Source organism: Enoplosus armatus, unplaced genomic scaffold, assembly GCF_043641665.1.
Source record: "Enoplosus armatus isolate fEnoArm2 unplaced genomic scaffold, fEnoArm2.hap1 Scaffold_56, whole genome shotgun sequence".
Taxonomy (NCBI): domain Eukaryota; kingdom Metazoa; phylum Chordata; class Actinopteri; order Centrarchiformes; family Enoplosidae; genus Enoplosus; species Enoplosus armatus.
In genome coordinates this window covers 21,101-38,316 of record NW_027261248.1, presented here as the reverse complement: position 1 = coordinate 38,316, position 17,216 = coordinate 21,101, and the positions used below count along the sequence as shown (strand labels likewise).

At 41.3% G+C, this 17,216-nt stretch overlaps 1 protein-coding gene across 1 annotated transcript in view; it reads left to right on the top strand.

Annotated features, from left to right (window-relative positions):
• The first annotated feature begins 3,241 nt into the window (after positions 1–3,241).
• Positions 3,242–17,216, top strand: part of LOC139307263 (glutamate receptor 2-like) — a 32,989-nt gene continuing 19,014 nt past the window's right edge. Inside the window, exons 1-2 of the mRNA XM_070931101.1 lie at positions 3,242–3,314; positions 15,334–15,474. Coding sequence (XP_070787202.1) covers positions 3,245–3,314; positions 15,334–15,474 — 211 coding nt within the window. The 5' untranslated portion in view covers positions 3,242–3,244. The remainder of the gene's footprint in view (positions 3,315–15,333; positions 15,475–17,216) is intronic.

The following is a 17,216-nucleotide window of genomic DNA, read 5'->3' as shown; positions in this document are numbered from 1 at the left end:
CATCTTAAAAAGGAGTAGCAGACACATCAGGTCTACATGTACAATTTCCCCCCGGGGATCAATAAAGTATTTCTGATTCTGATTCTGATGAAGAATGTGAGACAATTTCATGCATACAGTCATGAGGCTCAGGCACAATTTGTTCTGGTGAGTTTGTAAGAATTCATGTAACAACCGTGCTGGATTGGATGTTGAGTAGGTGGAAATAGTCAGGCCCGCAGTGGCAGTAAATGTGTTTTCATAACCACTTTGCCTTTGAGCAGTCATGTGTTGAGATGTCAGATTGTTTCAAATGGTGGTGACCTGATGTGTTGGGTGTAGAATGAGGGCATGTGAGACTACTCATTTTTCAGCATCCTGCACCATTGTTGCACAAGCAGCCACTGCATGCAAGCAGGCATGCCTTGAACCACAACAGACAGTGGTAAAATTAAAGCATTGATTGCTCTGAGCTCCTGAGTAAATCCCCATTCTCCCTTGTTTGTTTTGGGTGCGGGATTAACAGGTGTGTTAAATGGTGATGTAGTTGGTACAATAACCTTTTGTTCTAGCAATGCATCAGTGATCAGGGCCAAGCCTGCTTCCTCTTCGACAGTGGAAACTGCTTAATGTACACTGGTTTGCAGTGAGGCTTGAGAGATGCTTGATAAAGAGTAAAATTAATGTGTCCAGTGCTATGTTCAGCCCAATGTGATGATGGAACTTGAGGAATGTATGGTGGTGTAGGTGCAGATGTTGTTTGCACATGAACACATAATGGTGGGCTGATGGGTGATGCGAGTGGCTGTGCCAAATATTCATGAGAACCAACTGACATTGGTAACAAAAACAGTGTTTGGTCAACTGTAGATGCTGAAACCATGTCAGGATAGGAAATAAATTTGTCAATGTGTGTCGGGTGAGTCTCTGGTCTCTTTCAACAGGCCAGAACGTAGAGCTGACACCATGGTCTGTAGGCTGGCATGTTGCTCTGCAGTCACATTTAAAGCTGCAGTGTCATGTGTGCTTTTGTCTGATTCACTGTCTGTGTCTGGAGCGTGTGCGTGAAAAAAATGTAGAATTTGTTGCCACTGTTTCTGATGGCATGCTTAGACAAAATCCCCTCTTTGAGAATGACAATGAACATCCAAGCTTGAACGACAAATCTCTTCCCAACAAATTGACTGGAGAATGAGGAATGATTCAATCTGATCTGAGTATCATCACGAGACACAACAGGCAATGGATGAGTCTTTAGACAAGAAATCAGAACCCCACTGATTTCCACAGATTTAATTGTTGCAGCAGAAACTGGCCCATTGTTATTTTTCATAGATATGGAAGAACAAGTTGCTCCATTATCAACAAGAAAAGGATACTCAATACTGTTCACCGTAAGATGAATCATGGGTTGATCCAACCAATTTCAATCAACCATATCATGATGCATCCCCCCCTTCAGTCTTCAACTTTTAGTGGCACTCTGTCCAGCCCATCAAGTTATCAGTGAATCAGAGTAGAATGTGCCACAAAGTCTTGCCAATGAATCGTCTTGGAGTTTCATTGGGATCAGGAGGTGTTGCCAGATTGTACAGATACATGTTTCTTGCCCTTTTTGCCACTTTTTCTTTTCCTTATATTTTATTGTATTGTTCTGTGTACCTTTTGGAATACTTTTGCTCTGTGGCTTGCCCATTCCTATCTCCTACAGAAATCAAACTCCTTAAAGAATCAAGCTAGATGTAACATAACCTTTTATGTATTCTCTCGGTGTGAAACTCAACACCAATTGTTTTGAAACTCTGCAACTCAACAGTTTAAATCTTCTAAGACTGTGAAACTCAACAGTCTTCCTCATTCTGGACAGGGAATCACCCTTCCATTCTTCCATGACATTTACTACACTACAGAATCCCGGAGAAAGACATCCTCGCCAAAGTAATTTAAAGTGACTTACCTCAGCCCAGGATCCCACTTCTGACACCAGATTTTCATGATTGATTATTTCATCAGATACTGGCTTGACCCTGGAGAGCTGATCTCTGGAAGCAGTGACGAGTGCTCGGAGAACAGCGGCAAGAAGCAGTGTTCAGTCAGAGTGTTCCAAAGTTTAATGAATCACGCAGCGTTGTTATAATCAGAAGCACACGACTCACACAAGGCTCAAGCAGATACATTTCAGAAGAACAGATAAGAAAGAAGCACCTGGAAACAATGAGGCAGTTATAATGTAATATAATATGTCAAGGTTACGAAAAGATGGGATGAGCGGGGATGGAAAACAGATTGTATAAATATAGATTAAAAACTATGCTGAGGGAAGAGGGAGAGGGACACCTCTCACTATAAGAGAGGCAGCTGATCCGTTTTCTTTGTAATGGTATAATCAATGTTTCCATTCGTAATAGCTATCTTATATTCAGACAGACAGGAATAGAAGTATTTACATTAATATGAATTTAAGAATAGAATATGACTAAAAAGAGATATCGTTAAATTAATTAATTCAGCTTTACACAGGCCTACCTGTATTTTAATGTTGTAGTGTATTTTTTTTTCTTTGGAAAGGAAGAAACAATGTGAAATGAAACGTAATGAAACCTTGCTATTGCACTGTTGATGGACTATATTCATATTTATATGCTAATACTGTTTAGACTACATTTGTGTGGACCATATGCTGATGATGGCGGCAAGCTAGAATAGCATGCTCAGAGGGAAACTGTGTACATTGTTATTGGACTTGAGGGGGTTTTGAGTGTGTGTCACCTCTTACTATTTTAACATTCTTATGTGTATGAATTATGTCACTGTGCGCCACAGTGAAGAACGAGACCTGTCCTATTCAGATATGCCTGTTGTGTGATATCAGGTCACATTAACTGTTATATAAAAGTGATACAGAGTGGTAGGCTAGGTGCCCTTCCAGTATCCATTTATGATACCGTACTGTATTGTCAGTTTCCTAGAGCCTCGTCTTGGTCTCATAAACTCTGCTTTACGTTTAGCTGTCGGCTGCCCTCGGTTGTCGCTCGTGCCTCATCGGTATTCCTAGGCAATCCTTGGCGCGCGCCCGCAGTCCAGCAGCAGCAGCGGCGGCGGCACGCGCATCTCAGGAGAGAGGACAGAGCATCTGCAGAGCTCTACGTAACTCGAAACCTGGAATGACGCCATGAGCTCGCATCGTGTGTGATGGAGGCGATGTTTTGGTAGGAAGCGCTACCGTAGGCTGCTGTGGCGTCGCGTGAGGAGCCCGAACACGACCATGAAGCTGCTGTTTGTGGTGACACTTTTGTGGCGCGAGGCGTTGTGCGGATCTCCGAGTGTCCAGATCGGTAGGGTTTTCATGTCATCGCCCCACCGTTCTCATCTTTACCCCTCTCGTTCATCGGTCTGTCTAAATTATTCTCACGGTTGGCTTTTTCCTTCTCCCATTCACCCCCCCCCCCCCTTCTCCCTGCTGCTGATGTGGGCCTCTCGTCTTCTGCCCCCCCATGTGCCGCTCTCAGTAACGAGAGGCCTCCTGACTGTATCGCGGCTGCTGCAGTGTTCTAATTATGTCAACATTTTCGTCTTTTATATTTGTGTATGTGCATATATGCGCGTGCGTCTTACTAGCAGTGCAGTGTGTGGCTTGTGTGTGTGTGCGCGCGTGTGTGCACGTGCGTTTGGTCTTTGGCGTTAACTGGCACACAGTTTAAGGCAGGTAAATCCAAGATCATTCAAATCCACCACTAAAACCGTATTTGCTGTGCACCCAGTCCTTGTTGGACCTCAAATGCAGGTAGCCCATACATCGACCACAGAAGGATATGTAGGATTTTCAACCACATGCCATTGCATTAAAACATATGAATAGATTATAATCTGACACAGGCCCACAATTACCATGGTGTGCTGTTAGAATCTAGCTATTGAAATTATTTCATTGTACTTAATTTGGTGCCTTTTCAACCATTTCACATGACAGGGTTTGACAACTGTACATCATAATTTCAAGGATTTATTTTATTGTCAGCAACTTCTCATGAAAAGACCCAAATCAAGAGTGAATCGATCCTATCAAGTATCAAAAGCCTGATAAATATTGTGCCGTGGATCTTGCTGTCCAAAAACTATTAAACAAGACTAGAGTCTGCACAGCGGTGCGTTGAGCTAAATTCTAACTTTCGCACGCAACCACGTCCATGATGCTAACATGTTCACAACGGCTATGCTAACATGCTGATGCTGAGTTTACTTATCTTAATGCAGTGTCTCAGCATGCTAACATTTTCTGGTTAGCACTGAACAGAAAGTACAGCTAAGGCTGATTGGAATGTCAATAGTTTTGCAAGTGTTTGGTGATAAACCAAACTTTTGGACAAATGGAAAATTCTACCAGAAGATGACGCATATGAAAAGGTAAAGGTAAAGCTAAAGATAAATATTTCTATAGTTACTACTAATCATCCTGAGGAGGGGGCATGAATGCCTGCACCAAAGTGAATGGCAATCCATCCAAATCGCCCTGGTGGTGACACTAAAAACAATGGTCAGGGGATGATCATTAGAACACATTATGAACCATGAATGCCTGTACAACATTTTGTGCCAATCCATAGTAGATATTACTCAATATTTCACAAAATAAGTGAAAGGGTGTCAGTAGAGGTCATGTCAAAGTCAGTAGGATTCATCCCCTGTGGACAATAAATGCATGTGCAAACTTTCAACAGAATCCACAGGGCGTTCCACAAGGATATGGAGTAGCCAGCCAGTGGGAAAAGGTAGCCAGCTTGGGGGCTCCGGGAGCATGCCCCCCCAGAGTTTGGCTGTAAAAAAAGCCCAGATTTGGTGGCCTCTGGCACATTGTAATGCCTGTATTCCACGATTTAAACTCATACTTGATCATATATGTTACTGCAGGACGTTCCAGTACATCATATTTTATTTTTAAAACATGATTTGGGCCATCTGACATTAGTTTGCGTTCTTGGACATTTGTGTAGAAATTACAGTGTGAGGCATAGCTACATTTTCTCATATAACATAGGTCTGTTACTATGACAACATACCCTGTTTTAGTGTATGTTTGCAATGCGACTTAGAGATAAGGGGGTGAGAGGGCCTCACCTCGGTCTCACTTTGTGTATAAACTGGACTGAGACCTGAAACAGCTTTTTCTTTACCTATTTAAGGAACCAGTGAGGCCCAAAGCTCAGAGGGCTGCGCCTGTACTCATAGAACCTGGAGTTACAGTAGTAACTAACGCTCTATATGGTATAGCAGGGGTATTCAACTAAAATTCCAGAGGTCCAGTTAGAGAAAATTTCCTCAAGCAAAGGTCCGGAACATCATAATGTCTAACTTGCATTGTGATTTAGTGTGATATGTATTGAGGTAGCCTAGTAGTTGTATCGACGTCTGCATGTAATCAACACCTGAATGTCAAATCACATAAAGAAAGTACAATTCAAAAACATTTTGACGATATTTATTGTCACTTAACATTGAACGATACAGATATATAATACTGTAGATATGTATAATGTTCTTCTCTCATTAAGTAAAAGAAGATCTACATTTAAAAATAAAATAGAGAAAATAAATAAAATAGCTTTTGAAGCAGCAGCTTGAGTTTCCCTTTTTCTTTGTTAACTGTTTCACATCTGGACTTATCGTTAACTCGTCTTATCATCGGTCATTTGCCTCTCACCTCTCTCGTCTGTCTGTATTCAGAGTCGCAATGTTTATCGCCTGGAAGGCACAGATTTGATTGGCTGAGTAGCATCACGTGGGCTGGCTGAACTCGTATGCAATTGGTCTGTGAGTTTCCTGATCCGCTGAACCAGTGCCGTAAAGACTAGAAAAGTTGCGCCGGTTAAAATAGAAGCACTCCGTCAAAATTTAAAATCCCTTCATAATTATTGATTATAGGTCCGCCTGTTAGTGGCCTATGTCGTATAGGCTAGTGGGCAGTCGGTTCAATCGGACCAGCAGGATAAATCTGTGTGGGGAAAGTGAAAGGCAGTGTTTGCCCGTTTTTTAAAACACTTTTAAACAGACTTTTGCTTTTAAACGGTGAGTGGGGTCCTGCTTTATCAGAATGGCTTTTCTGGTTACTGTTCAGGTATACAGTTCAGATAGGGGAGTTTGGGGTGAAATAAATAATTTGCTGGCCTGATTAGTTGTGCGGGAGAGTTTTGTGTTTGGGGGTGAGGGCGTTGTACCAGGATGAAATGTTGAAAGTGAGCATAGATTCAATTAGTGTCCTCTAAACCAGGGTTTGACATTAAAGGTCCAAGGTTTCTGTCTCTGTCCTAAAGTATTTCAATGATTGTACTTGTTCTACTAGCTGGTCTTTGATAATGAGGGGTTGGGACAAGAGGTGGTTGTTGTGAATCGGGTTTCTCTCTGCTCCCATAGCACAGCTCCTTGGTCTTGGTGTTGTAGAGAGCGAGGGACCTTTCCCGAAATGTCCGGACCAGGTTGTTTGCAGTTCCACTCAGCTCGTCCCCAGAACTGATCGGTCCAAAAAAACGTCTCATGTCTGTAAAGTGCATTTGTTCACTTTTGTCACAATTTATTCAATATCTAGGGGAGTCCGCAAATATAGGAAGGAAAAGGGGAATATGTAGGGATTTCCACTTCTATTCTTCCTCTGTAATATATTGGACAGTTTGTCAAGGAATATGGTGGCATGGCTAGATTTCAGTGCAGTCTGTTAAATTTGTATTCCTCAATAAAAAGAGTCTTAAGCAATCTGGGTTAACGGGACGCATAATATGCAATTTCAAGGCAAACTGAATATATTCAGAACACTGTTACAGAAGGGAAACCATGAAAAGAAAAAAAAATAGAGACTATTTAAATTGCAACAGCAGATTTATCACAAATGGTATTATTGTTTTTGAACATTAGCCAAACTTTGCAATAAAGCGCCAACAACAAAACAGGTGTTTATTGTAGGTGTCAGTTACCAGTGAACACAAATAATAATACAAATAATAGGGATAGAACCAAAGCAAAAATATTTTTTTCATAATAAGACATAGGGAAAATAAACTTAAAGCCATATTTTTGAGAAATGTAATTAATTAAATAAAGAATAGAAAAGAAATCTGGGGCCTGATGTGAAAATTGTCATCCATTGATACAGGTTTTGTCCTCATGTCGGCCTGATGTGCAGGCAGAGGCAACCCGTCTTTAATTTCCCCCTGTACAATTTGTACATTTTGTTATTTGAGCAGTTATTAAGTCAGTGTTTATTAGTGAATTTCTCTCCCCACAGAAATTTCGGCCACTGTAAGAGGGAGTGCAACTCTGTCTCTACAGCATCTCCTCCACACTGTTGGCACGGTCGCTCCTCTTTTGGCAGCCATATTTTTCTTTCTTCTATCTGTCTTTCTGTCGGTCTGTCTCTCTCTCTCTGCATGTGTTCTGACAACACAGTGCAGCAGATTTTACAACAGCTTTTCCCGAACACTTCCCCAACATTCTCCTCTGCTGCAGTCAGTCAGCTGCTTTCCATTAGTTCTTCTCATATTTTGCACCTGGAAACAGGAGAGCCTTAACATACATATTGCATGAGAACACGCCTCGGTGCCATTTTACTGGCACAAAATCTCAGTGCGGCCCTTTAGTGAACATGAGCAAATATAATTTGTCTGTTTAGTACCAAAAGAAGAGGCAAAGATCCTTTTCACAGAAATTAGAAAATTCATAAATGTAGGTTTTGTTCAATTTAGGAGGTCTGCATATGAGTGCGCACAGCACTCAATCATATGAAGGAGCAATTCTAAACTTAAATATGAATCAGTAGTTAAATACCTACAATTAAAGTGATTACCATTAACCCCCCCCCCCCCCCCCTCCACACACACACACACACACACACAAACACACACACACACAATCCAGAAAGCCTGGGAGTTTTCCACTGTATGGTCAAAAGTAGCCTATGGTGCATGTGTCAGCATTAGTGTAGTGGTATGAACTACGTTAACATGAAATCATCCATGCTCGTATATTCATAATCTGGGGGCACCACCTTAAGTTGAAGGAAAATAAATAAATAAACCAAATGAATCGCTAAATTGATCAGTCTCGTCAGACGATACATGGACCTCTGTCTTCTGCTTCAAGCGAAACACAGACAGTGTCTTACTGCTAAATGAGGACATTCATTTATTTTTAGCTAAATGTCTAATAAATGGATAAACAAGGGATTGATGAGTATACGATGAAGATCAAACAAATTAATAAAATATAAGTGTACATTTTACGACCACTAGCCTCCGCTTCAAAACAATGCAAGGTGCATGATGATGAAATGTGCCCATTTATCTGTATCAGCCCCCCCCACACACACACACACAGGCTCTATATGAATGTGCGCTCAGCTGAAAGGTTGTGTCCTCCGGAGAAATGTCTTCAGTGTTTGACAAATATTAGCAAAATAATTGATGACAAAACACATTAAGAATTGCGTTGATTGCACAGACGGGGGACATCCTCCATTAGACGGGCTACTCCGGAAAAACTTGCAGATGGTGTGGTAAGCGTTGAAGTCCACTGAAAGCGCTGCATTTTCCATATACGCCACAGAGATGTTTTGTGCTCTCAATTGTCCTCACATCTTGCTGTTACTTCGTTGTCTTGACAAGTCATTTGTTTTTCAGGGGTGGGAAAGTTCTAGTGTCTTGTCTGGCAAGTGTCCGATTGGCACTTTTTTACTATTGAGAAGTGTGAAGAACAAGGTTTATTCACCTGCCCCACTGGAATTCAAAGTGAAACCCAAAGTAAAGAATGACTTCCGTCTGTGAATGTCTGTCAACCTGTTGTGCTCACTACATCAGAGATGTACTGATATGGTATTTCAGGCCTGATGACGGATAAATATCTGTTTGTTGTGGCTGATACAGACGCAATAAGAAGTAAGATTACACTTACAAATGCGAAAATGTGAAGAGGACAATAAATATTTCAAATGTTGAGCTGAATCACAATCACAAAGTGTCTTATTGTACACAACATTGTATGCAGTTAAGATCAGATATATATTGAACAGATATGGCATTAATGGTTAGGCCTGCATGAAGCAGCAGACCAATAATAAACATGTCCTACATAAATACAAACTGTTAATGTATTCTTATATTAATGAATTGCAGTTAAGACAGTAAGGCACATTCTGCAATAAAAACATGAACTAGTTAACCGCACCACCAAAAATAAAAAAAAAACAAGACTGGAACTTTTTAAAATATGTGCGGATGTTCCAAATGTACCAAACAACAATAAACTAGTCACACAATCCTTGGCCTGTGGTCTAATTGTCCGACCCAGGGCCCTTTGCTCCATGTCATCCCCTCTTTATCTCCCACCTGTCCTGTCTCTCTCTGTCACTATCCATTAAAGGCAAAATGAAACGCCCCAAAAAAAGAATCTGTTTTTGAGATATCTCACAAACAAACAAATGTGACCGAGTATGTAACCTCTTTGGCCTCTGTTAATATGAATATGAATTGATGAATTTGTGATGATGACGAACAATCTGAAATCCTGAAAACGGGAAACCGAAACGTCTGTGCTGGTTTCACACTTGGCGTAACCTTGAGCAGTGAAGCGCGTAACAGACCTCGCCATTAATGGTTCGAGCTACCTCTCAGCTGCCATTATGGTTGGATTGCTGGGGCCTCATTTATAAAACAGATCAGTTTTGATCTTAAGTATGACATAAGCAGAAAACCATGTATAAGTAGTTATTTATGAAACCTTACTTTGACGTGGAAATGGTCTTATCTCTAAGCAAACCCCAGACGTGATGTAAGTTTTATGAACAATGTGATATGAATTATCAATTGATGAATTAATGTCCAGCCGCAAGGTGTATATATAAATACTGAATCGAATTACAAAGAAGTAACCATGGCTGTTCTTGTGTTATTGGAAGACACTGAAAACCTTGTTAGAAGGGAGAGAGTTTTCAGAGGCCGGAACAACCTTGTGCCTGATCCACGGCTTATAAGTCGCTATCATCTCCCAAGAAATGCCCTGTTAGGAAGACACACTGTAATCATGCAATACTCGTATCTGTCCAAGTTCTGTCCACTTCGGGACATAAAGGGGAGATTACTGATTGTAAGGCAGGTCAATTTTATGTTAATTTGAGATTTCTAACCCCAAGTGCGTAAAAGTTGCAAATGGGCTTCTTAGAACCTGTGTATGCAAGGTATCTTTTATGGATCGAACAGAAGCACATCGTCAGAAATTATCTATTCAAGTATAAATCTAAGAACATTTTTATAAACGAGGCCCCAGGGCTGCCAAGAGAAGCCTGTAGAAAAAGCCGATTACGCACTTCACAAATTGCACATATGTGAATAAACCCTTGAAGTAGAGACAACTTGAACCCAGCGTGCTTAGGTGCAAAGTGGAGGATGAGCCTCCAGTGAGAGGGTCTGATGCTGTGGGGCCCCTCAGACTCAACAGTTTGAGTTTAAGTCTACATATGCATTTATTATGAACACTGACGGACATTACGGATAAGATTATTATCAGGTGTGATTTGTTGTTTATGCATTTTTACTCATTACTGCGTTTTTGGGCTGAAACGCCAGATGACGGAGCTAGAAAACATTTTTGAATGGCAGTGATTTACTTCAGCACCCATTTTGGCGTGTTGCGTCTCCTTTTATAAAATAAGGACACAAGCAATCACGGGGTGACACAAGCGAGGACACGGAAAAGTGAATGGTTTTAGGAATAAAGGAGTTTTATTGCAATGAGGTGGCTGAGGAGAGGGAGATGGCTGGGGATGGGGATCCGGCGTCTGCAGGGGGAAAGAGAGTTGCTGGGCTGGTGGAGTGGTGGGCTGGCATGCAAGTGACGGACAGGCTGGAGATGATCCTAAACACAGAGAAAACAGGTTAGTGCACGAGGAAAAGACTAGACAATAGGTTGCTACTAAAATATATTGAACGGCCTGAAGCGTGACTACCACTGGGGTTGAGACAACAATCTAGCTGGAGTGGATGAAAGACTAGAGTAGATATACTGCAGGCTGATAAGTTGATAAGAGGCAGGTGAGCAGATTGCAGGCAGGTGTGTGACAGGAGCAGAGCCGGGAAGCAGGAGAAGGAGGACCACGCCCACGCCAGCCGACAGACACACATGTAAACAGAAACATAGACAGACAGAGGGGCACTGGGAACACAAGGAAACACTGGTAAACCCACAGCCACAGCTGTAACAACATCTGGATCTCCATTAGGAGTGGAAGCTGCAGTCCAGTACAGGTGGTTAATTTTGGCTGGTCTCCACAGACCTGTTTTAGCACAGAAATAAAATCTACCTTAAGGAAGCTTACAGTGTTCAGTTTTTGTTGACATTCAGTCTGAGATGTGTCACTTCAATTATATGTTAATTATTGAGGTGATAGTACCGAACTGCATCGCACTGAGAGGTGTTTCTAATATTTTGCCCTCCTACATTATGTAAAAGGAGTGGACTTATGTGTTTGCTGTTGAACATGTCCAGCTAATGCTATATAAGAGTAAAGTTACACTACCTGATGAACGATGGAAAGGTTTGAGGTTGCTCTGTGAAGCAAAGATGGTGGTCGAGGAGCCGACAGAACTGGCTGCCTTTCCCATAGACTATATAAAGATGGCCGATGCGTTTCCACTTCCTCCCACTGTACAAAATTGAAGCCTAACTCTCCAGGATACGGCCGCTGTTGCCTTGCGCTGGTGATGTCATTTGGAGAGCTGTGCAGTGGTGATTGGCGAGTGGAGCTGTGGTATTGAGGTCCTGCCCATACACCCACCCAACCTAATTGTGAGCCCACCACAGTCTATCCCAGCTGTCAATCATGACGTTTCACCCTGTTTTTATAGCATCAAATCATTAAAACCAAAGGTATCAGAAAAATGAACACTTGAACAAACATCAACGTGATAATAACTACTTAAAATGACAGAAACAAAAATGTATTTGACATGTACTTTGATTTTTTTGTTTGGCCCATGTCCAGAAGGGACATGGAGAGGGCGGGGCTTATGACCTATACTGCAGCCAGCCACCAGGGGGTGATCAAGACATTTTGACTTTACTTTCATTTTCAAGAAAGGTTAAGTATAAATTTAGTAAAAAATGCAACCTACAAGTTGCTCTATAAGAAGGGTAGTAAAATTGTCAATGCAGAGGGTTAAAAAATGTTTACAAAATGGTAGCAATGTGGAGCCCTTTAAAGTCATGTATTCATCTATTGCGGTTAGCTTTAGAGTAGCCATAGTTTGTCTATAAGTTTTATTGTTTTGTTTTTTTATTTCTCCCAGAAGTAAAGGTAACTATTAATAGTTTTCAGAATGTATCTCTCTTTTATTGCAACATCATGAAGGTGCATTTATATATGAGCAGCATTGGTTTTGATACTGGTATCAATAAAATCCTAACAATAGGTATCCTTTAAGTGTGGCACAGACCCGAATACTAGCTGTAACCTGTTGAATGGTAAATGGACTGCATTTAGCGCTTTTCTACCTTGATGGACAAAGCGCTTTACTGCTTAGAATGAACAAACCAGAAAAACACAGAAAGAAAGAGTTTCCAGAAACGTTGACAGACTTTTATTGTGACAGTCAGAATGAAACTCTTCTCTACCACTTCTACCTCTAACACTTGAGTTGTTAGGCAACCGCCAAAACCCTGTGAGTACACAAATTTGGATCATCAGTGACAGTTTGCTAATTTACACTACAATCTGTGTGGAAACGGGAAAGAAAGGCAGGGAAAAAAAGAAAACACTAAATTCAGATGAGATGGTGGATGGATAGAGAGGGCAACACAGACTGTAAACTCTACAGACTGAGCTTGAGCTGGAGTGGCTCTGCTGCAATATAACCTGAAGTGGATTATAAAATGACAGCTACTCTCTCGGGCAGAGGCGTGGACTATGTGGGCGCTTTGCGGTCGATTTGTATTATGTCACTTGTTTGAATAGCCTCAAATGCACCAAAACTGAGCATGAGTGTGTGTGGTGGGCTTGTGTAAGTGTGTGTTATGTGCCTGTATGTATGTATGTATGCAAGCCCACTAAGTCATCGTCGTCTTTTATTTTTGTTACTTACTAATTATATGCTGTGGTTATGATGTACTAGGTTGGTGGTTGTTTTGACTGATGAACAGCTACTTGCATGTCTCTGTGGCGCAATCGGCCAGTGCAATTGGCCAGTGCAATCGGCCTGCGCAAAAAAGCGCTATATAAGTGAGATCATTTACCATTGACTTTTGTTTTTATTGTTTCTCCAGCTCGCAAACAAGATGTTAGTGTCCTAATTCTAGGACACTACTATCAGTGTTAAGTGGAACTAGTGTACATTTAAGTGGTTAGCGGATGATTAGCTGTAATGAAATATATAACAAATATATTTAACTTGTTTGAGCTTAATGCAGCCAAACACGCGCTACCAGTGACACAGAAACCAGAAGTGAAAGCAATACGTTTATCACAGTATGTCAGTACGTCAGCCGTACAAATGATAAGAATCCTTCAACCCCGCACGATGTATGATTTTATCTCCCAACTAACTGAAGCCAGAATGGAACAGATCTCAAATTGTACTAACTAAATATGGTTACATCATTTTCAGATATCTTGTTTCTCTTAGACAAATGGAGAGCCCAATAAACATTAATAACATGCAGACATTAATAACAGCAGAATAGCTCATTATTGGGCGTTTTTCTGCAGCCTTAACTAATAAAAAGACTGAGTGTAGGAGCCCACGTGACGTCCTGACTTAACGGCCGTTTATTAATGGTGGCTTTGTTTTTGATGACGGAGGCTCAGCGAGCACGTTAAGACAGTCACAGAAGCTAATAATTCTGCCTCACTGCGAGCAGCCATACTTGCCTTATATGGCCTCAGCCTCCTTGCTCAGGGCCAAAGATCGTGTGTGTGGAAATACGACCTCATTCTGCCAGCTCCACCACGAATGATGCAGCTGAGCTGAGGTAGAATTTTTTAAATTGATTTAATTTTTTTCTTCCCCTGCAAGTTTACAATTCGGTCTTTCTTTCAACCATTATCAGGGTCCCCCCCTGTGCACACGTGCTGGTGTGCTCTCACTGATCAGAATCAGACAATATTCACTATAAACGTCTCAGTCAGTTATTCTTACATTTAAACGAAACAAATAAATCTTAAATAATCGTCGTAAAATAGATGAGACAAATAAATGTCTCCGGAATAGCGTTTTCACTGGCTGATCCGTCACGGCTGAGTGATCTCTGTCACATTGAGGCAGCTCCACACAGTCTCCAGATGCTGCTGCTGGGACGCAGTGGGACTGTGGATGCAGTCAGTCAGTATCTTTGGGCAGTTAGTGCAGAGTGAACCTGCAGGCCTGTGATAGTAAACTCCAATCTGATAGAGCCAAAGGAGCACATATATAAAGTATATCTATATATATATTATAATATGTATTATATAATATATTATAATATTTTATATATATTTTCGTCATCAAAAACAAAGCCGCCATTAATAAACGTCTGTTAACTAAGTCAGGACGTCACGTGGGCTCCTATTCTCAGTCTTTTTATAGTTAAGGCTGCAGAAAACCCCAATAATGAGCTATTCTGCTGTTATTAATGTCTGCATGTTATTAATGTTTATTGTACTCTCCATTTGGCTAAGAGAAACAACATATCTGAAAATGATGTAACCATATTTAGTTGGTACAATTTGAGATCAACAAGTCTGTTCCATTCTGGCTTGGGGTGCAGAGGCACCTTATGGACAGCAGGGGGAGCTGGCTGCTAAAGAGCACACTGCAATGATGAGAACAGAGCAAATACAGTGAGCAGGGTCAGAGGCTATTTATTTATGAGGTGATAGCTTCAACTTGATGAAAGTGTTGTGTGAAACATTCCTGTCCATGAGGCCTCACACACAAAGTCACCAGTGAAAGGAGCGTTAACAACTTCACCGCAATTCTCTATCGGTCTGACGGCAAAAAGAAAAAAAAAGAAAAGGCTTTTTCCATTTAAGCTTTTCCATTTCCCATTTTGAGTTTCATATTTGATTTGCAGTAATGATGCACAGGGCAGTTACTAATTCTGGGGCAAAGTGGCAAAAGAAAATGAGAGACATCTGTGACATTACTTGATTATGGTGTACAGTGTAGCAGTATATACAGTCGATGTACTGAAAAACTACTTTGATTTACTGTCTCTTTGTGAAAACCGCGTAATCTTGTTTACATATTATATATTGTATAAATCTAATTCTGCCATGTCTCTTCTTATTTTCTTGTTTTCTTGTCTGTCTGACCATGGTCCTGTCTGTCTGTCTGTCTGCCTCAGGTGGTCTATTTCCCAGGGGTGCAGATCAGGAGTATAGTGCGTTCAGAGTTGGCATGGTTCAGTTTGGGATGGCCGATTTCAGACTGACTCCGCACATAGACAACCTGGAGGTGGCCAACAGCTTTGCTGTCACTAACTGCTGTAAGTAATAATTTTTCTTGTGTCATTGTAAACACTGTTTTATGTTGTTATCATTATATTACATTACAAATTGTTAATACTCTCAATACTCTCTGACTTTTTTTCTGAAATATATAGTTTCTAGTGATATCCAAATGCTTGGCATCAAGACCGATCATATATTAATGGACATATTTTAATGGATTGGCTAAAATAGCCAATCAAATGCAGGCTCTTTCTTCACTATACTCAACTGTGTGTTGTGCTGCTCTCCTTTAGGACAGCCTTGCTCTTCAGTGCAGCATTTCACTGCATATGAAATTGCATTGAATTAGAGGATGCGGATGTGAGGAATTATTTGGGCTTACCAGGCTGAGAGTGAGAGTCCACGTTGGCAAACACACATATTTGCTAAGCCGGCTCTAACTCTTTCTCATTAGCAAGCATTAGCATTAGCAGGTCATATCAGCTGTCGCTACTTAATGTTATTCAGGGAGTAACTCGACGACAGGCCAACATGAAAGTTGTCTTTTGTCGGCTTTGTGTGTCTGTACACAAAGATCCTTAGTGAGGGATGAAGCTACACTCTGTAACACCTCTGTACAATCACATTGGACTGTGCTTCTGTTGTTCCATATCGTATCAATAGTGTAGTATAGTAATAGTGAGTTTTAATCAGGAGCTTTGACATTTGGATTAAGGTGCTCATGAAAAATAAGGTGTACCAAATTTAGTGTGGTACACCTGGGTTGCAGGGTTTTTCCTGATTCAGAATAGGCCTTTGGGGGTGACTGCGCACTCAATTTCGATTTGACAGAAATCTATGCATTTTCCTGTTATTTCTGACCATTTGATAAACAAATGTCCATTATTCTTGAGTAAAAGATTAGGCCTGTAGGAATCACCGAAGCGGTAATCCCAGAGGGAAATGCATCCATGACAGTCGGAAACTCCTCAGGTGTACGGTAAACTCTAAAGGAAAATTAGTTGGCCCATTACTAAGTTAGTAATGGGCCATTTTTATTCACCAACTGTTTAGCTTGGATAATATTAATATATTAACCACTAATCCGAACTGACTGGGGTCTGTCTGTGAGGAAGTCCAATAGCCAGTACTCCAGAGTGCGAAGTTTGCTGTCACTTTCATGGGGGAGATTGTGTTGAATGCTGAGCTGAAATCAGCATTCAACACAATCTGGAGGTCTCTCTCCCGTCCTCTCGTGATGTCTTTGCTCAAGTAGAGTTGTATGCTTCTTTGTCACCTGACTGAAAGGCAGCTTTTTTTGGCTCTGGATAGGGCCCTCAGCTCTCCATTCATAACAGGCTTTCTGGTTGGGGAATGATTTTATTGTCTTTGTGACCACCACATTATCAACACATTTGCTGATGATGTCAATGCTGATGTATTTGTTAAGATTGATGTGGTTCTCCTGGGTGGCAGTCTGTGCACTAAAAACAGTCCTGTAGAACTGCTGTGGCTTCCTCTGTCCACACTGGCAGTGGCTCAGAGGTCTGGAACCAGGCTACTCTCTTGACTAGATCTAGTCTGACTCACCGGATGTAGGCTGTTGGGATAAGTCTGCCATTGGGCGACTATTTCAGTTGGAATTCTCCTCCCCTTCCCTGATCTGCGTGTTACTGTTTTGCTCGGGCACCGTCGCTGCATCCTGGGCGTAGCGTCACCAAAAACAATTGTGATTGGTTTAAAGAAACAAGCCAGAGTGTTCTTCCTCTATTGCAGAATGATAATGGTTTGAGCCAGC